At 43.0% G+C, this 26,503-nt stretch overlaps 1 protein-coding gene across 6 annotated transcripts in view; it reads left to right on the forward strand.

Moving 5' to 3' along the window:
- The window catches only part of RALGAPB (Ral GTPase activating protein non-catalytic beta subunit), a 392,859-nt gene that overhangs the window by 294,171 nt on the left and 72,185 nt on the right, over nucleotides 1-26,503 (forward strand). For all 6 annotated transcript variants that reach the window (XM_029614592.1, XM_029614596.1, XM_029614594.1 and 3 more), the window contains 3 exons: nucleotides 8,119-8,273; nucleotides 8,678-8,865; nucleotides 16,617-16,723. In XM_029614592.1, the coding sequence (XP_029470452.1) occupies nucleotides 8,119-8,273; nucleotides 8,678-8,865; nucleotides 16,617-16,723 (450 nt within the window). The remainder of the gene's footprint in view (nucleotides 1-8,118; nucleotides 8,274-8,677; nucleotides 8,866-16,616; nucleotides 16,724-26,503) is intronic.

A 26,503-nucleotide genomic window follows, 5' to 3' on the forward strand; every position in this document is an offset into this window, starting at 1 on the left:
GACTTTAGCTTGCGCATCGCCCACAGGGCCATCGCAATGGGCAGCCTGCTGGCACGCATCCGGGGATCAGGAGGAGGGTGTGAATTCTGCAGGGAGGAAGACACGCTGGAGCACATCTTCCTTCGATGTCCCCGGTTAACACCATTTCTCGTGGAATTGAAAGCGCTCCTCCTACGTTTTTAGTTACAATTCAGCCCTCACCTGTTCATCTATGGCCGCACCACCTCGAACAATAAGAGATTGCGGGCCAGGAACTGCCTAGTTAACTACCTCGTAGCCACAGCAAAACATGTCATCCATCGGACACGGACTGTGGCAACGGAAGGTGGTGCTCTGGAAGACTGCATGGTCCTTTCTCGTTGCGTGGTGCGGGCCAGGGTGAGGGCTGAGTTTGAACACGCTGTGGCCAAAGATACACTAGATGACTTCATCTGGAAGTGGGCAATAGCGGACGGGCTCTGCGAGGTTCTCTGTGGACCCCAGCCTTCACTTCTAGTCCATATTTAGGTTTTTGTTTTCGGGCAGTGGCACACGCCCTCCACGGAGCGCGTGTACGGGAGAAGTGAGGCGTTCCCACCCTTAGCCACAAGCCTCTGGGTCCCGCTTGGGCAGACGGGAGCAACCCCGAAGCCTCCCTGCCAGGGTTATGGTCCCCTTCCCCACCTTCCCAGCCTCAGACGTTGGCCAGGGGAGAGCACCCTGGCAGTGGAACCCCCTGCCCCTCTCCCCCCCCCCCCCCCCATTCTACTCTCGGAATTTGGGAATGCACCTCTGAACTGCTATGTCACCGCAACATCTTGTGTGACTCTGGTTCAAGCCAATTAGTGTGGCCCTGCGGGGGATGAAGGCCACAGTCGTAAGACGTGTTTTGCATATTGTCGGGAGTAAGGCTAATACCATTCTCCCAGATTGGAACGGGATGGCCAGAAATAGTCCCTCTGCTGTTTACCCGGGTTCTGTGTTACTTTTTTTTCTACAACTCCACTGTTCTTGCCTCTGACTATCTGGGACTTCATCACAAGATATATATATATATATATATATATATATATATTTGTATTTATTTATTTTGCAGTTTATAGCCTGCACAATCCAAAGTGCTTAGGGGGTAACAATTTACATGCATAATAACTATGTAAAACCATAAAACAATATCCCAAATAAGACATAACTAAAAAAAAAAAAGTATAAATAAATTAAATCACTCATTCATTACATTATATAAGATGAATAAAATAATGTAAAAACAAATACGAATAGCACACTCATTACATTAAATCAAAGTAAAGAATAAGGAAAATAAAAAAAACCAAATAGTTCTTGAAGTTTATTAACTTTGTAATTAAGCATCCATGTCAAATGATGTTTTGAAGTAAAAGGCTTTTACATGCTTCCTAAAAGTGGTATAACATTGGATATTCCAAATGGCATCTGGCAAGCTGTTCCATAGCACTAGGCCTGCGACATAAAAGTTCAAGCATGGACTCCTGCAGTATCCCATTATTCAGCAGGTGCCTGTTAGACTTTGCTTATATTCAAGGTAATATGCTCTTGTTAAAAAGTGCTATTTGTTTGTTAGATATCCTTCAGAGTATCTTAAAAGTAAGTTCCTGATGCCATACAATATCATATGCTATAGTTAAATGCATAAAGAAGACACTACACTTTTCCCTTCCTCAAAGACTGCCCTAGTAACTGTGGTTAAATTAAACACTTGGTTGACAGTGGACCCAGCTTGTTTATCAGGTAGTTGGGGCTCAACAATTAGTTTAAAACCAACCAAAAGGAAGCTATTAGGCCAGGATCCTCTGTTGAAATTTTCAATTTGTTTTTTATCCAACAGTTTAGAATATTGCCAAATTTTAGGCATTTTCAATCAGCCTAGGAGTTTGAAGCCATGTAAGGGAAGGCATGCAATAATGGATAAAAATTCTGAGGTCAATATTCAAAAGGATTTGTCCAGACAAGTTGGAACTTAGTCGGTCAGCTCTAGGGTTTAAATGTTTCTTCCTCTCCATCTCCCCCATCCAACTAGTCAGCTAAAATTTAGATGGCTAATACCCAGCTAAAACTTTGCTAGATAAGAGGCATTCTAGGGGCAGGATTTAAACTTAGCGGGATACAACTGAATATCAGTGCTATGCAGCTAAGTTTAGCTATTTAAGTCTAGTTGTCGTCAACTTTAGACTTTACATCCTTATCCTCCCAAAGCACCAATTTTTTAAAAAGAAGCAGCAGCAAAACAACCCCGAGGACAGCCATTTCTCCTACATTATTTTTTGGACAGATAAATAATTTGGTGGGGTGGGAGTGATAGCACGCTAGCCTGCACTTATTTCAAAGTTTTGTTTGGTTATTTGGTAGCCATTTAACCAGCCTTAGCCTATTCAGGTTAAATTTATCTGGGTACACATTCCAGGATAACTTTAAACCTAACCATTTATATTCAGACATACTCAGTTAAGTTTAAAGTTACCTAGCTAAAGTTAGATAATTTTAGCAAGTATATTCAGTGGCATGGTTATCCCGATTAATAGCAAGGATAAGTTATCTGGCTAAATTTATCTGGATAACTTCTCCACTCTTCAGCTTACTGAATATGAACCTATCTGGATGGATATAGGATTTCCCAGCCTTAAGTGAGCTTATAACTTTGATTCCTTCTCAGAATTGGAAAGCATTATTGAATTCCATATCATCTGAGAAAGCGTTCCAATCTTCCTTCATTTTAATATTGACAGTTTTAGAAACCCCCTGGTCTAGTTCTCAAAATGTACTATTATGTATGTTATCTTGCTATGTCTCAGCCCTTTACTGGGGCTGGTATAGATTAAGAACATAAGAACAAAAGAAATTGCCTTACTGGGTCAGATCAAGGGTCCATCACGCCCAGCATCCTGTTTCCAACAGTGGCCAATCCAGGCTACAAGTACCTATCAAGTACTCAAACATTAAGTAGATCCCATGCAACTCATGCCAGTAATTGCAGTGGCTGTTCTCTAAGTCATCTTGATTAATAGCATTTAATGGAATTCTCCTCCAAGAACTTATCCAAACGTTTTTTAAACCCAGCTACACTAACCGCACTAACCACATCCTCTGGTAACAAATTCCAGAGTGTAAATGTGCATTGAGTGAATAAGAATTTTCTCCGATTAGTTTTAAATGTGCTACTTGCTAACTTCATGGAGTACCCCCTGGTCCTTCTAGTATCTGAAAGAGTAAATAACCGATTCACATTTACCCTTCTAGACCTCTCATGATTTTAAAGACCTCTATCATATCTCCCCCTCAGCCGTCTCTTCTTCAAGCTGAACACCCCTAACCCCTTTAGCCATTCCTCATAGGGGAGCTGTTCCATTCCCTTTATTATTTTGGTTGCCCTTCTCTGTACCTTCTCCATTGTAACTATATCTTCTTTGAGATGCAGCAACCAGAATTGTACACAGTACTCAAGGTGCAGTCTCACCATGGAGCAATTCAGAGGCATTATACGTAGATTAGACGCCAGAAATAGTCCAGGTTTGAGCTTTATTTAAATGGAGACATAAATATGTGCCCGACTCAGGCCGAGTTTCGCCCCGCCTGGGGCTGCCTCAGGGGCTAAAATTAATAAATAAAAATTATATGTAAACAATACAGGACATACTTAAATAAATTAAAATAAAACATATAAACATAAGCACATAAAAATATGTAAAACCAGGTAACACTTGAGGAGACAAATCATAAAAAACACTCAAATTAAAACAAAACAGAAGCAAGACAAAATGTATCAAGGAACAAAAAATACAGTGAAAGATCTTATTTTTACCTGTGTATTGATACCAGATTGTTCTCAAATTAAGTGCATCTAAAATAGTGGTCAAGTGGTCTGCAGTGAGTAAATAAATATGTAGCAAGGCAACACTAAGCTGAATGTAAAGTTAAAAAATTAAAAATTAAACAAATGAAATAGAAATAAATTGGTAACTGATTATTAAATTAATAAAATTAAACTGAACCATAAACAAAATATTGTAGTAAACTATAGCTAGCAAGCATAAAATATATAAAGATTTATATTATAAACTGGAAGAAGTGAATCTGGTTTACAAATATTAAAATGTGTAAATATCCTCTAAGGGGTCACTAATTATCCCTTACTGGTACATCCTAGCTCTCAGAATGAGGTTTTACTCTACTCTGTCAATAAGTGAACTGAGCCACTCTAAAAAAGTGCCTCTACTTTATTAGTTCAATGTTCCTTAAAAAAACGCACGCATGTGGAACTCTGCCTCTCTGGTTAAGGCTGTAACTTTACTTTATTATTAAGTAAACGGAGCCGCTCTGAGAAAGTGCCTCTGCTTTATTAGTTAGTAAACGGTGCCGCTCTAAAAAAAAAAACACCAATACTCATTGGTTAAATGGCTACCAAATAACCAAACAAAACAGTTTAGATCTGGTCGTGGGCCAGTTTCCACAGGATAGTGCTCAAGGCTATGTACCTGGCCTGGACGGAGAACTTAATGGACAGGCTAGTCGAGCCTTCAGACCCCGCGAATGGTCCCTGGACCAGGGGGTAGCAAATTGGATATTCCGCTTCTGGGAGAGCTCGGATATAGATCTATTCGCATTCCCCTTCAACAGGAAGGTGCCTTGGTTCTGCTCTTAAACAGGTCAGATGGCAAACCAGCCTCGATGCCTTTGCCCGTCATTGTGGCAAGGGTCTTCTGTATGCATATCCTCTGATTCCCTTAGTGGCAAAGACTCTCTTGAAGCTTCACGAGGATAGGAGAACTATGATCCTCCTAGCCCCTCATTGGCTGAGATAGGCCTGGTTTCCACTTCTACTGGAGTTGGCCATCCGGAAACTGATCAGTCTTAGGACTTGCCCAGATCTATCATGCAAGATCAAGGCAGGCTGTGACATCCCAAACTCCAGGCCCTGTCGCTCACAGCCTAGATGTTGAGAGGTTAATCCTGCAGCCACTTGATCTTTCAGAGGATGTGTCTCGGATCCTGGTGGCTTTTAGAAAGCCTTCCACTAGAAAGTCCCATGGACTGAAATGGAGGAGGTTTTCTGTATGGTGTGAGCAGAAGGCCCTAGATCCATTCTCCTGTTCCATACAAAAATTGCTTGACTATCTCCTACACTTATCGGAGGCTGGCTTAAAGACCAACTCCATTAGAGTTCATCTCATTGCAATTGGCACATACCACCAAGGTGTCAATGGTATGCTCATCTCTGTACAGCCTACAGTTGTTTGTTTCATGCAGGGCCTGCTTCAATTGAAGGCTTCCCTAAGGCCTCCTGCTGTATCTTGGGACCTCAAAGTGGTGTTAGCTCAGCTGATGAAAGCTCCTTTTGAGCCACTGCGCACCTTTGACCTGAAGTACCTGACCTGGAAGGTCATATTTTTGGTGGCAGTCACTTCAGCGTGCAAGGTCAGTGAGCTCCAAGCCTTAGTGACTTACCCACCTTATTCAAAATGTTTCATGATAGGGTGCATATGCAAGACCACTCTAAGTTCCTGCCTAAACTGGTGACTGATTTCCTTCTTAACCATTCAGTCATCCTGCCAATATTCTTTCCAAGGCACCATTCGCACCAAGGTGAACAAGTACTGTACAGCTTGGACTGCATGTGAGCCTTAGCCTTCTATATGTAGCTAGCCTTCTATATGTAGCTGACAGAAGCCTATAGACAGTCCACTCAACTTTTTTATCTTTTGACAAGAATAGGTTGTACTTTGTCATTGCCAAACAGACAATATCCAATTGGCTAGCAGATTGCATCTCCTTCTGTTATGCCCAAGCGGGACTGCATCTTGGGGGTCATGACAACACTCATTCTGTCAGAGCCATGGCAGCGTCTGGGGCCCACTTATGAGCAATTCCCATGGAGGAGATCTGCAAGGCTGCGATGTGGAGTTCTCTCCACATGTTCACATCTCATTATTATCTGGATAGGGATGGCCAACGCAACAGTAGGTTCGACCAGTCTGTCCTTTGGAAACTGTTTGAGATGTAGAACCCAACAGTCACACCTAGAGCCCATGCATGAGATATATTTGCATGCACACTCTCCGTTGTAAGCAAATCTTTCTCAAGTATATTCATTGTGGATATCCTGAAAATCAGGCCCTTTTGTGACTCTTGAGGACCAGAATTGGCCACCCATTTTATATACAAAATTATCTTTTGCATTCAGCATCACAGTTTCTTTTGGATTCTCCTTCTTTAAAACAAATGAGGCTCACAAATACCAGAAATCGAGCATTTTCTGGAGTGGGCCCAAAATATGGAACTCGCTCCCTATTGTTTGGCTGGAGAGTTATTAGCCTTTAAAATTATTTAAATCATGGCTTTTGGGAAGACCTTGGATTATGATGTTACTTAGTTTAGGGGAGTTCAGCGCTATCCCTGACTTTTCAGAACCATTGACCCTCATGATGGTTGAATTTTTTTTTATTATTTTTTTTTAAACTGTGTGGTGGATTTGCTGGTAGTTCTACTCCAGTGGAACTAAACTCCCATATTTCTTTTTTTGCACTCTTTTTGGGCATTTTAGCCATTGTATGTTGATCTATGTAAACTAGTGCCATGGTTTTTTTTATTTTACACACACACACACACACACATATATATATATATATATATATATATATATATATTCCTATTAATGAGAAACAAAAAAAAATATTGTATCAAAAAAATATTTTTTTTATTTTTATTCATTCCATCATTTAATACAAAAAATATAGATTAACCATTTATTAAAACCACTTTCCAAGAAATTTTTAAGGTTTATCTTCAAACCCTTTGAAGTTAATCTTCAAACCCCGATATGGAGACCTCGATGTTTCACCACCAAACGGCTTTATCAGGGGGAGAATAACATCAATTCACATGCTGCCACAAAAAACAAAAATATCGCAAATGTCATATGCAATATTTTATATGCTACCTCTTAAAACATTAATAAACAGTACTAAACTTAAAATATTTACAAACTAGTACAGTCATTAATTACCCATAAATTCAAACTGGTTCATATTGTCTACTTCAAAGACTGAAAATGTTTCATAAATCTAAAAATTAAAATATATAAAAAAATCAATAGTATCAAGATACAACTTTTGAAATACACAAGAATATCATCTTAAATAGCTGAATCTGCACAGAGTTTACCCCAGCCTTCCTTTTCCTTCTATGTTACCGAAAAAAAAATTTGAAACGGAGGCAGAATGCAGTATGGTTTAAATACCCAATGGAACATCCGGGTTTCACATCGAGGCCTCCATGTCTGGGTTTGAAGATTAACTTCCAAGGGTTTGAAGATAAACCTTAAGTTTCAATTTTGTTCTAAGATTCTTTGATAATAGAAGAGTGCTTGGAATGTTCATCAGGGTTTGAAGATTATAAAGGGACACTTTTAGGATAATATCCTGTAAGGATGAGATGGACATTGTTCTGATTCTTGGTTTTGTTTAAAAAATTCTTAGAAAGTGGTTTTAATAAATGGTTAACCTATATCATTTTTTGTATTAAATGATGGAATGAATAAAAAAAAAAAAAAAAAAAAGATTTTTTTGATACGATAATATTTTTTGTGTTCCTCATTAATAGGAATGTATTTTTGTAATAGGTGGGGACTATTGAATTAAAAACAGTTCTTTTCTGTCTTTACTTGTTTGACTAGATATATATATACAGGGAAAACAAGCAAATTATATAGATATGCAATGCTGCTTTTTTACATTCATTGTTTGTTAATTTGAGTTGTGTAATTATATATTCTCTAAACAATTTTAACTTGCTTTGTTTCCCTTCATGGAAAGCATGCATTAAATAAACATAATGATGATAGCATTTCAGAAGTTTTGCAGATGCTCAGCAATGTCTTTTCTGCATATGTGCTAATAAATATTTAGTATACCACTGGCATAGCAGAAAGGGCTAACTCATAGATCTTTTGGTGCACATTTCTTATTTCTTCACTAGAAAGTAGTGAGCAGCAGCATATGAAATATCACTGGTACCTTCACAGTAATACCATTTAAGTCTTGATCCACAGTCTACAAGTACTGAGATTTCTGGCTCATATTATACTACTTGTTCTTCTTTTATCTGTAGGACTGTCTGAAAGAGGTCCTGGAGATCGTAGAGTTGGGTATCTCAGGGAGCAAGTCTAAAAACCATGAGCAGCAGGAAGTTCGATACAAAGGAGATAAAGAACCAAACCCTGCTTCCATGAGAGTGAAAGATGCTGCGGAAGCTACATTAACATGGTATGCGACATCATAAAATATGAATGTAGTGCAGAGGGGAAAGGGCCACTAAACAGCGCTGGAAATCTTCCCCAAAGCGCCACACACTGCTGTGCTACAGCTTCATGTATTTCATTCCATTATTTTTACAGTTTGACTATGTAATTGACAAGATGGTTTGTTTGGGCTTTTCTGCAAATAAGTCAATTTTTCTCCCAAAAAATGTCCTTGTTGCATACCATTTGTAGTGCCCTACGGACAACAAGAGGCCTGTATCTGAGGCAGTCTTGTACAGTACTAAAATGTCTCTGTAACTGAGCTCTTTAGCATGCTATGGCATATAACAGATACAGGATATGCTGCCAATTTTTTGATTGCTAGAAACAAATTGTTCTGGAAACATGATCTTTTGTCTTGTTTTGCAGCATCATGCAGCTGCTTGGAGCATTTCCTCCTCCCAGTGGTCCTGCTTCTCCTTGCAGCTTGGTGAATGAAACCACATTAATTAAATACTCCCACCTGCCCACCGTAAGCAAGTCCAGTTTCCGCTACTTTGTCCTAGATAACAGTGTAATCCTTGCAATGCTGGAGCAGCCTCTGAGCACTGAGCAGAGTAAGTTCTTCACAGCCTGTTGGCTGTCTAATTGTTGCACTTCTTGTGGAAATGAATCTTTCAGGTTGCCTAAATTATGCCCTTTTAATGAATTCTGGTGCTTGTATTCATTTTTCTTCCATCTCACTGCACTATGAAAGGGGATCACTCAGTTCATGCTCTCTTCTGTCTCTATGTGCAGCTATATAATTTATTTTAGTACAGCATTGTGCACAGAGCCAGTGTTCTAAAAATAAACATGCCTTAACAGAAGGCATGGGAGTAACCTGCATGGAGCAGCAGTTGCTACCAAATGCAACTTACTGGGCAGATTGGATGAGCTGTTTGATCTTTATCTGCCATCATTTACTATATTACTATGTTAAACTAGCTTAAAGGCTGGTCAAAACTAATGGAAAAAGAAGGCATTTATGCAGTATCGTTCCCCTGCTTCCCTTTCCCTTAAAACTCCCTTTTTCTCACTGGTGGAAAGTGCATGCTCAATTACTTTCCCAGCAGGTAGAAGTTCATGTGCTGTTACATAGCGTGTGTCCTTTTACCCACACAGAAGCCGATTAATATTCAGAAGCCCGCTTTAGGTTGTAGACAAGTGCTTACCTGCATGAAATTTACAGAAAATTGCTGTCTAAGTGTTCTGGGAGAAAATCATTCTAATTGTATTTTTTGTTCAATTAAGGTTGCAAAGGGTGGAAAATAACCCTAAGAAAACAAAATCAGTTATTACATCTCCTGAAAAAAAAGCACAAATTTGATTTTTGGAGCATGACACACAGAGTGACCAACACACACACAACAAATTATAGAGAGATATTGGTGTTAAATTTAATTGTAGAATTAGAGCAAATTGAATCATAGGATGAACGAATAATTGTGTCAGTTCACAATGATGTGAATGTTACTGATCTTCAAACCAACGACTAACATATGATATGAAATTATTTGAAATTAGCTACTTAAAATAGGCATTCATGTATCCAGTAGGTGAATAACCAATCATGAGTGCCCGTTTTACGTGAGCTGATATTGCATCAGCCTGACTTTGTACTAAGTTCACTAAGCAATACTTAAATTTAAATTGCCATTTTAGTACTTTAAATTTAGCGTGTGTCAGGGGCTCGAGTAAACTACTAGAGTGCTAATCTGAAAGGGTAGTAGTTTACTGCAGGGGGAGGCCATATTCTCAGCTTCCCCACCCCAAAAGAAAGCCCCTTCACTCCCCAACAATGACAAAACAACTTCACACACTGCCTGCCCCAGTTCACCTCAGACATGCAATCCCAATAAAATGACACCCCCTCCTGATGACAAAACCCTACACCCCTTTGACCCCCCCCACCCCCAATCACAAAAAACAACCCTGTGAGCCCCCCTATGATAATTTAAAAAATTGGATTTCCCTCACTTCTAATGATGACAAAACTCCATCAAAAATGTATTTCCTAGTGCCAAATTAGTAAGAAAAAAGCCAGTCTCTCCCCATAATCCAGCAATTCTGAGGCCCAGCCTACCAAGAGCCTCAAGACAAGTTAGGCAGGGATAGAGTATCGCTGGAGGCTTCAATTGTGGGCAGTAAAGAAATCTCCTGTCAGCTTGATATTAGGAAATTAACCTAGAGCAAGCAGGATGGCAGTCCTCACATGTGGGTGACTTCATCCGATGGAGCCCATCCTGGAACTTTGTGCTTTTCTGGGCATGCCCAGCATACCATCATAACACGCATCCACATGGGAGCCCTTTCAGTCTCTTCTGTTCCGTGAAGCCTACTGGTTACGGTTCTCTGTCTCCTGTTTGGGCTGCTTATTTTCAGCTAAAGTTGGCAGGTTTCGTTCATTGCAGGGCCTATGGTCTTCTTTTCCCCTCTTTAAATCTTAGAAAATGACCAAAAAAACCTAAGTTTCAGTTTTGGTTCCCTGCACCCCCAACGGTTGCACCAGCCTGTGCTCCAATAGGCATTAACTGTCCTTCAGTCATCAAGTTTGATTTTGTTGCCCTTGTGTTCTGACCAGCCTTGGACAAAACCCGTAGCTTTCAACATTTCCCCAGGAATTTGTCTATCATAGATCCTCATACTCAATGTATCCTGTGCCCGGAGTGATCGCATAACATCTGAAGGTGTCGTCTCTGCATGACCATGATCCCAAAGGGGTGACAATCCTGTCTGGAGCTGATACAGAAGCACTTCAAGTTCCCACATCAAGGAGAGCCAGGAGCTGCACCAAATGATGGTGATGCTTTGGAATTGAGGGGGCATCAGACTCCCTCAAGATTGAGCATCAAGAAGGACCAGGAAGACGGCCCGTCACCTGCCTCATTTCACTCAAAGAAGGTGTCAGGTTCCGCCATCTCGATTCTGGTGTTCTAGGCATCGAGCAAAGGTGAAGAAGCACTGGCATTGGTCTCTATTGATGCGTTTTTCCAGGAGCAGGGACATTCTGGCTTCCGCCTTGAATTCCCTGAAGCAGTCCCATGTTGAGGAGAGCATGTTGTCCTAGCAATCCTGGGAACTATACTGGTCTCCAAGGGTCCAGCTATCAGCCTCCAATAAACCTCAGGTTACCTAGAAAGACTGGGCCATTTCTCCTACCTCCCAGTCTGTTTTGGCATCAGCTGTCTTTGAAGAGGCGTTGGACAGAAAGATCCAGCAGGACTTGGACGAGACGCTGCAGAGCCTTTATGCTCCAGCATCAAGGGTATCAAGGCATATGCAGACTGAAGACCAGCTGCTGCTTGATTCTTTCTGGTTGATCAGTAGCCCTGCACCAGTGCTGTTGCCAGTTCCCGGAGGGGAATCAGAGTTAATGGCGACTGCCCTGATGATGATTTCCAGTCCATCAGGGGGAGGAAGCTTCCCTGAAGGGCAGGAGTTGAGTTCCAGGCCCCAGCAAACAAATGTTCCCCTCTTTGGCTACAAGATGAGCACCATCTTACCAGCTTACACGTTGGGATCTTATTTTGAGTATTCTTGAAGGTATGGTTACAGATCTGATGATGTATTTCTAAGGAAGAGGGATCAACTATTCTCTCCCCTGATTCCTCTCCTCCACCAGAGAGGAGGAAGGTCCCCTCCTGAGGGCCTCTTCTTCACAGGTTTTATTAGGAGAATGGTCAAGTCCATTCCATTTATTTTACTGATCGAGGATGAGACCAAAAACAAAATTCTGGATATCCTCCAATTCATGGAGCCCCTAAGGAGGTGGTTATGGCAGTCCCAATTCACGAAAGCCATCAGGAGGTACAGTAAGGATGTGGGAGAACACCCTCTCTGCAGTTAATAGGAAGGCAGATGAATTGTATTGTGTCCAGAAGACTGGTGTGCTAACTGCCTCCTATCTGACAGGCCAATACAGTAAAAATCGCGGGAGAGCAGGCAAGCGCCCAGGCCACTCTCCTGTGCGTGTGATTCAGAAAAAAAAATTATTCAAATGAGGGCCCGCGGTAAAAAGAGGCGCTTGGGACACTAGCGCGTTCCTAGTGCCTCTTTTTGGACAGGAGCGGTGGCTGTCAGCGGGTTTGACAGCCATCGCTCAATTTTGCCGGCGTCTGTTCTCAATCCCGCCGACAGCCACGGGTTCAGAAACCGGACGCTGGCAAAATTGAGCGTCCGGTTTTCAAGCCGCGGGCCGATTTAAAATTTTTTTAATAATATCAATTATTTTTTATTTTTGGGACCTTCGACTTAATATCGCCATGATATTAAGTCGGAGGGTGTACAGAAAAGCAGTTTTTACTACTTTTCTGTACACATTCCCGGTGCCAAGAGAAATTAACACCTACCTTTGGATAGGCGCTAATTTCTGAAAGTAAAATGTGCGACTTGGCTGCACATTTTACTTTCTGTATCGCGCGGGAATAACTAATAGGGCCATCAACATGCATTTGCATGTTGCATCGCTATTAGTTTCGGGGGGGGGGGGGGTTGGACGCGCGTTTTTGATGCGCTATTACCTCTTACTGAATAAGGGTGAAAGCTAGCGCGTCGAAAACGTGCATCCAAATGCAGGTTAACAGTGCGCACTGTACTGTATCGGCCTGTATGGTGGTCGAATCTGCTCTCAAGAAAGCCAAGAAGACTAGAACCCATTCCTCGATGCCTCAGTGAAAGGATACTTTTGGGAGAAAGTTTTTCCAGGAAGCCTGGATAGCCTCCTACTAGGAAGCCTGCATAACCTCCTACCAGCTCTTATGGGCCAATATTTGTGGAACATCCTAAAGCAAATGCAAGGGCTGGCTGAACAGCTTCCTCAGAAGCAGCATGATGCCCTCTTTGGAGACAGGATCAAGGAAACGGTAGCACAGACCCCATGAACACTGTACGATGCTTCAGCAGCTGTCCATAGCCACTCCAGTCCCACCCTCCTCATCCAGGAGATACCATAGTATGGGACCAAGGAGATGCTTTTTCTAACCAAGGAAGTGTAATCCTCTGCCCCTTCGGTCTTGCAAGTGGCTGACCTCTTCATGCCCACATGCGGCAATAGAGGGCTTCTAAGTCACAGCTAGCACCCCCTTAAAATCTGGAATGGGATTTTAACTGGTTTGCAGAGAGTATTGCTTGCATTCCCATACCTGTGCCTTTTTTGTCAAGGGCAGGCTGAGATTTTATGTAAATTGTTGGTCCAGTGTAACTTTGGACAAGTGGGTTGTCAGCATTGTGAGAAAATTACATTATTGTGTCTTCCTTCAAATTGACACTAGACCTCAGCTGGCTTCACTCTCCAAATCAGGAACTGCTTCAGAAAGTACTCTCCGCCCTCTTAGAGACCAATTCAGTCGAACCTATCCCACCAGCAGAAAGAGGGTGGGGATATTACTCCAGGTAATTCCTGATCCCAAAGAAAACAAGGGAACTCCATCCTATCCTAGACATAAAGGCTTTGAACAAATGTCTGTAAAGAGAAAAGTTCAAGATGGTTTCCCTGGGTACCTTAATTCCCTTCTTGCAAGAAAGGGTCTGATTATGCTCTCTCTATCTAAAGGATGCTTATACCCATGTAAACATATTCTCAAGTTACTGGAGATATCTCAGATTTGTAATAGGGGACCATCATCTCTAGTATTGCATGCTGCCTTTTGGCCTAGCATCAGCCCTGCATGTCTTCACCAAAAGCCTTACCATAGTGGGCAGCACAATTGCGCAGGCTAGAAGTGCATGTGTTCCCCTTCCTTAACAATTGACTAGTCAAGATCACATCACAGGCAGGTGCTGTAGAGATCTGCAAAGCTGCAACATGAACTTCTCTCCACACATTCACATTGCATTACTTCTTGGATAGGGATTCCCAATGCAACAGTAGGTTTGACCAGTCTGTCCTGAGGAATCTTTGAGGTGTTGCACCCAATTCTATTCTCTCTTAAGGCCTCCTGTTTTTTATTACAGGCTGCCCCTTAAATGGAGAATAAAAATAATAAAAGGCCTGTTGCCAGCAAAAACAATTGTCGTGACCATTGATACTGTTTTTGTTTTCGCCTTTTTATGTTTGGGGTACACTTTAGCTTTGGATTCCCCACATGTAAAGACTTCTATCCTGCTGGGCCCCAGAGAAAGCAGAGTTGTTTACCTACAACAGTTGTCCTCCAAGGACAGCAGGATGTCAGTCCTCACAAAACCCACCCACCTCCCCTTTGAGCTGGCTTCTCCTTGTATTGCTAAGAACAAGACTGAAGGGGACACTGCAGTGGATGCCGGCTATGATAGCATGATGGGCATCCCCAGAGAGGCTCAGTCAAAGTTCTTGAAACTTTCACATAAATGTACTGAGATGGGCCCCATTGGATGATATCACCCATACGTGAGTCTTACATCCTGCTATCTTTGGAGAACACCTGTTATGGGTAAGCAACTCGGGGGGGGGGGGGGGTTCATGGAGGATAGGAGGTTCTTTTTCTTTTGCAGATTGATGGGTGAGAGGGGACATTGAGGTAGGGAGGTTTTTTTTTATTTGCAGATTTGGAGCCAAGAGGGGATGTCTATTTTAAATGTGTGGCAGGTTGGGAGGGAGAATCAGGGGTACATTTTTCTTGTATTGGATATCAGGGAGTGTATTTGTTTGGAATTAGGTGCTGGGAGGTGGGATTGAGGGGGTTTATTTAAATTGTTCTCTACCACAGGGCCTATGAAATAACTCCATACATATGATAGTGCACATATATTATGCTTAGTGCACTTTTCATAGTGCTCATGACTATGCATTTTATTACTGTAAAGCATTTGTAGTGTTTTAGAGCGCTTTTAGTTCATTGGCCTCACAGAACAGTCATCATTCCATGTTGCTTTATAATGAATGCAGCAGACATTGGATACCAATTTTAGAAAGAAAATACAGTGGACTAAAGTCAGTGGTAGAAGAACCTATAGTTTAAATAAGAGTTATGAGTCCGATTTTAAGAAGATTTATTTATTTATTTATTTATTTGTTGGTTTTTATATACCGCCGTTTATCAAGATATCACGTCGGTGTACAGAGAACATATTAACATATGCCTTGACGTTATAAAACGAACGCCTTAGCTTTATACATAAAACGCATTAACTTTCTACATAGAACAAGATAGTATGAGTTAAAAACTATACGCCAAAGAATTATATATAGAACAATTATGTAAAACTAAAATTAATACAGTGAACAACTTATTAATGCGGGGGGGGCAATCAAGGCTTAAATTAAATATGCGTGGCAAAGGGTCAATAATGGATATGACAAATTAGGATTACATATAGCTTAGGATTAGTATTGGTGAAAGTATATTAGTGTGACAGGGAAAGGTGGGGAGGGGGATAGAAGGAGAGAGAGGAAAAGTTGGGAGAGGGAGGCTGTAATAGACGTTACATGTAAAGGGGAGGCGATAAGTGTGAAAACATGAGGGCGTCAATAGGGCTGGGTGTCGAGGCTATCCCGGGAAGTGGATACCTATGTGATCAACTAGTGTTATAGGGTGAAGGGAGGAGAGGGTGTGAGAGGCTGGATATAGAATGAGAGGAGTAGCAGATGGAAACTATGGCGGGGGAGATTGGAATCATGTGTAAGCTTGAGTGAAGATGATTTTCACAAGTAACTAGGCAGTGACCCAGGTAATTCCCTAGCCAGATAATTGCCTTCCTATCTGCACTATTTTACAGCATGCATACTTTTCATTGGGAGGTGGGGGGAGATGTAAAGTACACTCAGGAATTTCATTTTGAAATCCTTATGTGTACTTTGCACCTGCTATGAAGGAGGTACAAATTTTAAAAAGGAAATTATCAGGCGTATCCCTTTGAAAGTTAGTTTGTTGTACACACTGACCTGCAGGTTCCCCATAAATTTTGAAAATTGAACCCCAAGGACTGGAGAGAGAGAGCAGAGTGGGCAGAAGGAAGGCATGATTCTAAAGCAAGGTGATACAAATCGGTGGTGGGAACCCTTTGTAAATGAGAGGCTGAATATTTAGGGGCAGGGGTTGCTAGTGAGAGCAGTGCATTAACGGGGGGTGGGGAGTATTTGTAAGTGAGAGCACCACATGGCGATGAGAAGTGAGGTCTAGAAGTAGTGCCGACAATAGTGATGGGAACAGAGCTGGAGCTCCCACCATGTATTCTTATTGTGGGCCAGATGTGGCCCACAGATCAGAGGTTTCAGACCTCTGATCTGTGACAAGAAGGTCTAAAACAACATGGGTGAAAGCAAACTACTTCTAATAAAGTTGTTGATTGTTTCCTGATCCTTCTTGAACTCTCCTCTTGACCTGGTACTATATTGCTCAACTTTTTTCAGATAACCAATGTCCATCGATCACAGTTCTGATCCGAGGAATGTCTGGGAGACATGCATGGGCCATGCAACTCTGCCACCTACCCAGATCAGCAAGAGCCAATCAAAAGGTAGCAAGCACAAGAGAACAAAAGAAATATGGATACGTTCAATAGTACATGAGATAGCATGCCTCTGGAATATATAGAAACAGGGCCATAACTCATTTTCTCCATCGATAAAAATGACAAATTTCAGCCACACAAATGGGTGACATCACTCGATGAAGCAATACGACAATGGACAGGAGAAACAGTGAATACCCAAATTAGTGTAGATAATGGAAGTGAAGGGTATCACAATAAAGATAAATTCCCTATAGAGAGTCTGATTCAAGGTTTATTATTTGAGAATGTACCAAAAGTGTCACATTGTATAAGAACAAGATTCAAAGGTTGCTAGCAGAAATCCTGAACCATGACACGAGCCTTGTTCCACCACAGGGCTGTCTCAAGGAGGGGGAGCAACTGTCTACAAAGCAAGGAGTAAAGGAAAAACAGTGAAGTAAAACAGGCAGAGGAAAAATGATCCCATATATAAACAGAGTACTAAAAAATTAATGAAATAGAAAATAAATAAATAAATAGACCGCATGCCTGAGCAAATGAAAGGAATCATATATTAAAGGCAACTTAAAAACGTGCCACAGAAATGTAACTATTTCAGTAATCTGCACAACAAGGGGTAAATTTATTTATTTATTTAAAAATGTTTCTATACCGTCATTCAGTAAATTAACCATCATGGTTTACATAAAGGTACTTATAGTAATAGAAATAAATTATGATAGCTAAGACATTATGAATGTGCCAAAATAAGTGGTAACAGGATTCTTTCAATATAAAACTGTTTGTTAGGTATTGATTTTGTTAGGTTGAAGTTACTATTGCAGTTAATATATAAAGAAAATAATCTTAAGTGTATATAAAGTTTAGGAAAGAAAAGGAAATTAAAAACTATGTATTCGGTGCTGGGTTAATCTCTTATTTGCTCTCTTCATTCTCTTTGTAAAAAGCCTGTTTAAAGAGCCAGGTTTTAAGGCTTACTCTGAAAAGTTTGAAGTTTATCTGCAGTCTTATCCCCAGAGGCATTGTAGGACCAACTTAAAGCTATACATAACAATAGATTCCTATATTAATATTGAACCATCAAAGTGGCCAGTCATAATAGGCACTTCCCTACACGTAGCCGGATCAGTCCAGACTCCTGGGTTTTGCCTCCCCTCCAGCAGATGGAGACAGAGAAGTTTTGATTGAGCTGCCCTATATCCTGAGGTGCCACCTGCAGTCCATCAGTATTTCTCTGTCTCCAGCAGATGGTGGAGGTGCAAAATCCTGCAATCTGAGATAAAAAAAAAAAAAAGATGAAGAAAGAAGACCAGCAAGGTACTGGATTAGACTTCTAGCCTCCCAGGGGGGTTGTCAGGTCCTGGTGGGACCATTCCCCCTGGTATTTGAGGCAGATGAGCAGCTGAGGCAGATGAGCAGGACACGTAGCTTATAGGGGACCCTATAAGCTACGTGTCCAGGATAATACTGGGGGTCCCAGCTCACTCTTCCTGGGAGGGGTGGACTGGGGCCACTTCAGAGCCTGGTTTTGTTTGGTGGTAGGCAACAAAGATTTGTTTAAAAAAAAAACAAAACAAGTGCACAGGGAAAAGCACATCTCTCAGGTAGACAAGGATTTCAGTCCTCCTTCAGCTCTCTCCCCGCTAATGGGGGTGGGGGTGGCTTTTCTCTTTATTCTCACTGCAGTTTCTTGCTTTTTCCCCAATCTTCCATTGCTGCATGGTGCAGCCTGTGGCACGTGCGGTGACATGCGCGTCTTTTACGCACCAGCCTCTGTTCCAGGTGCCTCCCTGGTGTGGAGGGCACCTCGAGGAAATCATCCGGGAGCCAGGTGTTCAAATAAAAAAAAAAGAGAGAGAGGACTGGAAGTCTGCCACTTGTCAGATACTGACAGCAGATCCCCTCCCAGGAGGAAGTCAAGTCCTGGTGGGACCATGCCTCCTGGTTCTAGGGCCGAACAAGCAGGGGTTGAGGACCCTAATCTGCTCTTGGTGACCTAGTGGAGGTCAAAACTGGTGGTCCAGTTCCCTGACCTCCAGGAGCTCGAGGAGGATCCCTCTGCCACTCTTCAGCTAAGCTGCTCTGTTTTCTTCTTATAAAGTTTAAAAAAAAAAAGTACAGAGGAGGCAGGGCCTGATCGGCAGCCAGGGATCGAGTTTCCTGTTTTCTCCTTTCAGTGGGGCTGTGAGTTTTTTTGGGGGTTGGTTTGTTTTTTTCGCTATTCCTTCTCACGCTTGCTTCCTCCGCCCGTGTGGTCCCCGCTGCAGCCCGGCATGTGTAGTAAACTTCGATGCTCCATCTGTGGGCCCGGCCTCTCCGCGCTAGTCGCGTACAGGCCCCTGTGTCCGATGCCCCTGTCCCCTCTGCTCATCTGCCTCAAATACCAGGGGGAATGGTCCCACCAGGACCAGTGGTGAGGGCACATCGGGGGGGAGGGGGCCACGACAGCGTGAATCGGGTGGTTCTTTTTTTTTTTTTTTTTAATTCTTTATTTTAATTTTACTTAGATTATAACAGGCAAAAATAATATACAATATTGCATATTTATCCAATGAACAGAAGAAAATGTCAATAATTACCCTTATAATCAAATATCAGCAATGTCTTAAAGAAAATTGTAAACCGTTGAAAAAATCAAACTGAGCGAAAATGACATGGTAAATATGGTATCACCATTATACAAGGCAAATAGAGATAACAATTTCTATATTTATTTGCTCTCACACATTTTCTGCACTTTGGGGGTGTGAGTCCAGGAATGTCTGTAATGCTGCAACCTCAAAAAAGACATACTTTTGATCTTTGAACCAGATTTCGCATTTACATGGGTATCTTAACAAAAATCTGGCACCCCTAGCTAGGGTGGCAGACTTCAATCTGAGAAACTCTTGTCTCCTTACTTGAGTTGCCCTAGACAGGTCTGGATAAATCCAGATCTGTTGGCCATGAAAGTGTAATAATCTATTGCATAAAAATAAACGCAGGATTGTATCTCTTTCTTGAGGAAACATAAAGGAGACAAATAGAGTTTCTCGTGATGTTATCTCGGTATCGTGAGTTGTTTCTAAAATATCTGATAAATCAATGGATTGCTCTGGCTGCACTTCTCTTGTAGTAGATTTCTTAACTATGTAATAAATCTTGGCAAAGGTAGGCATAGCCTGTTCTGGTATCTTTAGTATATGTAGTAGATATTCTTTAAACATATCTTTCAGGGAAATCATTCTTAAAAATGGAAAATTTAGTACTCTTATATTAGAATACCTAAAATTATTTTCCATAAATTCTAGTTTCCTCGTACTTGAAATTTCACTTTTAACGTTGTTCTTGCATATCTAATTTAACCTGATTTGTTGTAACTATTTTCTCTACTTCTACTGTTTTCTTTTGAACTTCTACATGTGTCTTAGTCAAATTTAACATTGCATTCTCAAGTGATTTGATTGCAGCCCAGAGTATATCCATTGTTATTACTGATGTCATTAGAGTTACAATTATTTTATCTTCAGACTGCCCCATCTCACCTCCCCCTGCTTCAATGTTTCCCATCCCAAGTCCTTCTTCATTTAATTTTTTATCAGGAAATATTAAATCATCAATTTTATCTTGTAGGACTGTTGGTGGGGATGGGATATTGGGAGCTATGGGGCTTAAAGAGATAGCTTCGGCCAAAGAAACAGATTCTCGCTCTAAATCTGTTTCTAACGCGGCCCTGTCCTCCAGATTAGTGGTTGTTGTTGCCACAAAGAATGATGGAATATGGGATTGAGTTGAGCCTGGTAGGGGAGATGAAGATATAGCCTCCCTTACTCGGGCCTTTCGTTTAGTATGAGGCATTATCAGTTCAAAAAATTTCCTCTCCTTTGCGTATATATCTCAGTTTGGTCCTTCTAATATCAACGGTTAACAATGTAGAGGTTGAGAGAGAGAGGGTATCGCGGCTTACTCACGAAATGACTTCATGAAGATCTTGCTTCAATGGGAAGTTTTTAGGCATGGATTCCATCCAGGCAAAGCCACGCGTCCCTTTGGCAGCACGCCGGCGTCATCTGCGTGCCGCGGGGGGGGGGGGCCGATTTTGTCCTTACCTGTCCCACCCCTCGATGACGTCAGCGGCGCGACAGACAGGAAGGAACTCAGGCAGGAAAAACGTCTCAGCAAGAAGCTTCCAAACAGGCAAAGTTAAGAGGAAATTCAGGTAAGACCCGAGTCCCTTCTCCTCACCTCGCGGTCCCAGCTCTCTCTCTCTCTCTCTCCCCCGAATCGGGAGGTTCTAAGGCTGCTCAGTGTGCAGCTCTGTTCCCGCCGAGCGCGGGAATGGCTACCATTTTGGGGATATTCGCGCCTAAGGCACTGATCGCATCTGGGGAAAGGGATCTCCCCCCCCCCCCCCCCCCCACACACACACACACCTTTCCCAGCTGAATTAAGAGGCCCAGGGGGCCTGCAGGGAGCAATTTCAGGGGGAGTTTGATCCTCTGGAGAAGGACACTGATTCCTTTCCCTCCTTTTCATCCGAGTTTGTGCTCTTAAGGCACAAAGCTTTCATTGCCTATGAGGCAGTGAGGCAGCCCTGTCGTGAGCGCCAGGCCACCAGTCTTCCGAAGGTGAAGAGGTCTAAGCTCTCTGGGACTCTGGGGGGCCCCGAGGAGTCATTAGGTCCAGGGGTCTCAAAAACCTGGAAATTTGGACGGGGCTTCCTCCAGGGTGTCTGAGGGAACGTTCCGCTGAAGGTTGGCACCTAAGCCACTGATCCTGAGCAGAGTCCACAGGATCTGTCCAGAGAAATGGAGTCAGTCCCCGCTCTGGAGGGCAACGTTCCCCAGGTCCTTCACCTATTCCACAAGGAGGAGCTGGGTCCCTTGATCTCACAGGTCCTGGCGGAATGGGGCATAGCGGCTCCCCATGTAGATGTGGACTGCAAGGAGGTAGACCCAGTCATTGCGGGCCTGCAGGACCCAGCCAAGACTTTTCATTTCCACAAGTCGGTGCAGCAGTTGGTGGTCCAGGAGTGGGATACTCCAGTGATGGGCTGAAGGTGAGCAGAACTCTGGACAAGTTATACCTGCTGCCCGTGGACACTTTGGAGTTGCTTCAGGTTTTGAAGGTGGATGCCTCCGTCTCGGCAGTCAGAAAGAGGACTACCATCCTAGTGGTGGGAGCCGCATCTTAAGTGGATTTTAGAGGTGTCTGCGTTGGCATTCAGGCGGCTGTCTGCAGCAGTTTTATGCTTCGGGCTTCTCTGAGATGAGTGCAGCAGTTACAGGATCGGGTGGACTTGTCACCTGCTGAGTATCAGCGGGCAGAGTGTCTGGAAGCTGCGGCGGCTTACGGCGCTGACACCCTTTATGACCTCATTCCTACTTCGTCCCGTTCAATGGTTTCTGCAGTTTCTGTGGTTGTGGAACTGGTCTGTGAATGTTTCTTTTAAGGGCAAGCGCCTGTTTGGTGAGGATTTGGACCAGCTGATCAAGCTGCTGGAAGAGAATAGGATCCACTAATTACCAGAGGACAAGCCCAAGGGCTCCAAGGGTCCCTTTCCATCTCACTCATGTTTTCATGGACAAAGGCGGTACAGACAGAGCAAAGCTCCGGCATCTGGTTTGGACAGGCCTTGGGAAGGCTGCAATCCTGGCCTCAGTTCTTTCGGGCCCACAGGTTGAGCAAGGTTGACTCCAGTCAGGGGAGTGGCGGGGCTAAGCCCTCCCAATGCAATGAGGCTGGCCCTCATTTCGGTCCTAATGATTGGGGGTCATCTTTCTCAGAGGAGTTGGCCAAGATCATGTCGGACCGGTATGTTGTAAGCGTGGTCAACCACTGTTCGCTTTAGAGTTTGCTCGTCTGCTGCAAAGGCTCTTCCAAGTCTCTCTCTGTTCCGCTGCGCAAAAGCAATGAGTTGTGCTTCGGACTCTTGATTGACTGCGTCGCCTGAGCCATAGTTCCGGTTCCTCCGTAAGAGCAGGGAACAGGTTGTTACATCTATTTTGTGGTACCGAAAAAGGGCAGAGCGTTTCGACCCTTGTTAGACCTAAAGAAAGTAAATCTCGCTGTCAAAGTTCCTCGTTTTCCCCATTGGGACCCCTTCTCGGAGCAGTTTCAGCTACCTCTTCCTCTCACTGAATCTGCATGCTCTAGCCTCTTTTAGTGGCTTCTCCCGGACAAGTTGCGCCGGGGGTGGGTTTGGAGATTCCCACCTGTTCAGTAGTAACTACAGATGCCAGCCTTTCCGGGTGGGGTGCAGACTGTCAGGACCGTTCGGTACAGGATCGGTGGAAGAGGCATCATGGTTGATCAACAGGTTGGAGACCAGAGCAATGCGGATGGCCCTGCAGACTCTCCCTCCTCATGAGGGGGAGATCAGCAAGTATCCTGTTAGACTATGCGACAGCAGTGGCCTCCATAAACTGCCCAGGGAGGTACCAAGAGCCGGGCAGTAGCCTTGGAGGCCCAGGAGTGGATCAGCTGGGCGGAACAGCGTCTGGAGAGGATCCCAGCCTCTGCAGGCGGGTTTCCTTAGCCGTCACCAGCTGGATCTCAGGAAGATGGGAGCTTTCAGAGGAAGCTTTTCGCCTTATATGCCACAAGTGGATCCAGCCCAGCATGGACTTATTGGAACTTTCGAGGTTCTTCGGTCAGCATTGGGAGACAGGAGCGGAGAGGGTGGATGCTGTAGTCCTCCTTCGGCATTGGACATTCTGCTTTACATAATTCTACTGTAGCCACTCATCGGCAAGGTGGTGCACCTCGTAGAGGTCCATCAAGGGGACTAATTCTTGTAACACAGGAATGGCCGAGGCGGCCGTGGTTTGTGGACCTGCTCAACCTAGCGGTGGAAGGCCTCTTGCAGTTTCAGCTCCAGTCAAATCTCCTCCGTCAAGGTCCCATTTGTTTGGAAGGGGCAGATCGCTTTTGTCTAGTGTCCTGGCTAAGAACCAAAGGTTATTCGGAGGCAGTGATTGCTACTCTTGCAGTCCACGAAAACCTCTACTTCCCTGGAAAATGTCTTGGTATGTGGACCACAGTGTGGATCCCACCCGGACCTCCATTGCTGATGTCTTTGCCTTTGTAAAGCTTTATCCTTTAATTTCCTGCGAGTTCAAGAAGAGGCTCTAGGTTACCTTTGTGATAGAGTGCGAGGAGTTTGGCTACACATCCGGACATCATGCGCTTCCTTCGAGGGGGCGAAGCATTTGCGTCTTCCCATCCGGAATCCTTGTCCTTCCTGGAGCCTCAACCTGGTTTTTGAGGGCCATGCATGTGTTTCCACTGCCTTTAAAATATGAATCTTTTCACTTGCATAAGCATGTGTTTTATTTATTTGTTTACTATTGAATTAAATTTTTAGTACTCTTTATACATGGGATTGTTTTTCCTCTGCCTGTTTTGATTCACTGTTTTTCCTTTACTTTTTGCTTTGTAGACATTTGCTTCCACCTCCTGGAGACAGCCCTGTGGCGAAACATGGCTTGTGTCGGGGTTCGAGATTTCTGCCAGCAAACTTTGAATCTTATTATACAATGTGAAACCTTTGGTACATCCTCAAATAATAAACCTCAAATCAGATTCTCTACAGGGAATTTCTTTTTATTGTGATACCCTTAACTTTCATTCAGGCCGATTTAAAAAAAAACAAAAACTCCGCTGGAGAGCCAGGGCTCCGTGTTGAGCGCCCGCTCTCCCGACGCGTGCCCAGGCACCTCTCCTGGGCACGCGATTCTTTATTTAAATTAGGGCCCGTGCTAATAAGGAGGCGCTAGGGACACTAGCGCATCCCTAGTGCCTCCTTATTAGTGGAAGCGGTGGCTGTCAGCGGGTCTGATAACCGACGCTTAATTTTACCGGCGTCTGTTGTCGAACCCGCTGACAGCCATGGGTTCGGAAAACGGACACCGGCAAAATTGAGCGTCCGTTTTCCAACCTGCGGGCCAGCGGACAGCTTTTTTTTGTTTTGTTTTTTTATTTTTGGGACCTTCGACTTAATATCGCTATGATATTAAGTTGGAGGGTGTACAGAAAAGCAGTTTTCTGGCCACACATTTTACTTTCAGTATCCCGCGGGGATAACTAATAGGCTCATCAACAATCATTTGCATGTGATGAGCACTATTAGTTTCGGGGGGGGGGGGGGGTTGGCCACGCGTTTTCCACGCGCTATTACCCCTTACAGTAAAAGGGGTAATAATAGCGCATATAAAATGCATGGTCAAACGGGGGCTAAACGGTGCGCTCGGCCGAGCACATCATTCTGTATCAGACTGATTATCACTTGATGAAGCCAATGCAGGTGTAATGTCTCAGAATTCAGAAAGACCTGGAAGTTTTTTTGAGCATACGCAGATGTTGCTGTGCTTCCACTGCCATGCGAGTCTCCTCGGCCATTTTTCTTCTGCCAAAGCAAAAGTATGTTTGCTCTATTTCTGTCAATCATTCAATGATTTCTCACCAAATAACTTTTTTTCTTCTGTTTGTTTTATTATGTTTTCTGTCGTTTTTGTTTTCATTTTCATATCTCCTTAAAAAAGTTTTTAAAAAGTAGGGTAGTTACTTTTCCTCTTGTTTACTCCCTTTAATTTTAATTTTCTTCATGTTGGGGATAGAAACCCTTTAAGCCTTTTACTAAATGCAGGCATGAAATAGCATTGGGTTTACTTAATCTCTGCCTCCAATGCTTGGGCCCATCACACAGCTGTATCAGGTGCAATTCTGTCATGATCTCTGCATCTGTTGCTTGGGCCTCTCACATGAAGTGATTAACTGCAAAGCCTGTGGATGAATGTCCCCACAAGTGCTCAAATCCCATCTTCCTCATCAGAGGAAAGATGTTCAGAGCACTACCTAAAAAAAAAGGTCAGTTTTTCCTCAGCACTGAAGCCATAACTCATCAGCTTCAGGTTCTAGGTGCAACAAAGTAAGGAAATCATCTCTTTTGGCACCAAAGACTTTGAAGCATCCCCATAGGAGTCACTTTGCTGAGGTGACATTGGCACTGTCAGCTTACAGGTCTAGAAGCTGTCAACTTCAAGTGTCACATTGCTGAAGCTTTTCAGTGCTAAACCATCAACTTCTCAGTACAGAGATTCCATATATAAACCACCTGCTAAAAACAATGTACTCCTCCCATCTTGGTGCCAGAATCAGACACAATCTTGGTGCATCTTCCTGAATAATAGCCATGTATTCAGAAGCTATTGTTGAAGTTTGTCCATAATTATGACTCCAAGCATAAAGAGGATTATAAAATAGCTCTAAGACAGTACAGGAAGTCGCTTAGTCTAGCAAAAAAATATATATTTCCCCTAGACTTCAAGAAAATTTGATTCGCCTGCAAGAACTTTTGGCAGGGAAATCTATTTGACCTGTAGTCGCTGAGACACTAGTTGAATTTTTTCTTTAAAGATTAATCATCTTCAGGCAAGTTTTCAAAATGTACCATCCTATTTAATGAATGAGAGCTGCGACAGTTTATTTATTTGTAGTTTTTTATATACCGATAACCGTTTTCACATCGTTTACAAGGAATATAGAGATAGAAAGACAAATGCATGGCACAACGAGTACTTGGAACACAAAAGAATAAAATAAACTTCAAATACATAGTAAACAATAACATGGACTATCTGGGAAACAGGAAAAATGAAAAACAGGAAACCGGGTAATCAGATAGCATGGAGAGAAGGGCATTGGCATATGGGATGCATTATATAAAGTTGGGAGGGAGGAGAAATAAAATGGAAGGGAGACCCGACTAAGTACCGTTTGGAAGTCTGAGTTTAGTGGAGGAAT

The sequence above is a fragment of the Rhinatrema bivittatum genome, chromosome 8 (assembly GCF_901001135.1).
Source record: "Rhinatrema bivittatum chromosome 8, aRhiBiv1.1, whole genome shotgun sequence".
NCBI lineage: Eukaryota > Metazoa > Chordata > Amphibia > Gymnophiona > Rhinatrematidae > Rhinatrema > Rhinatrema bivittatum.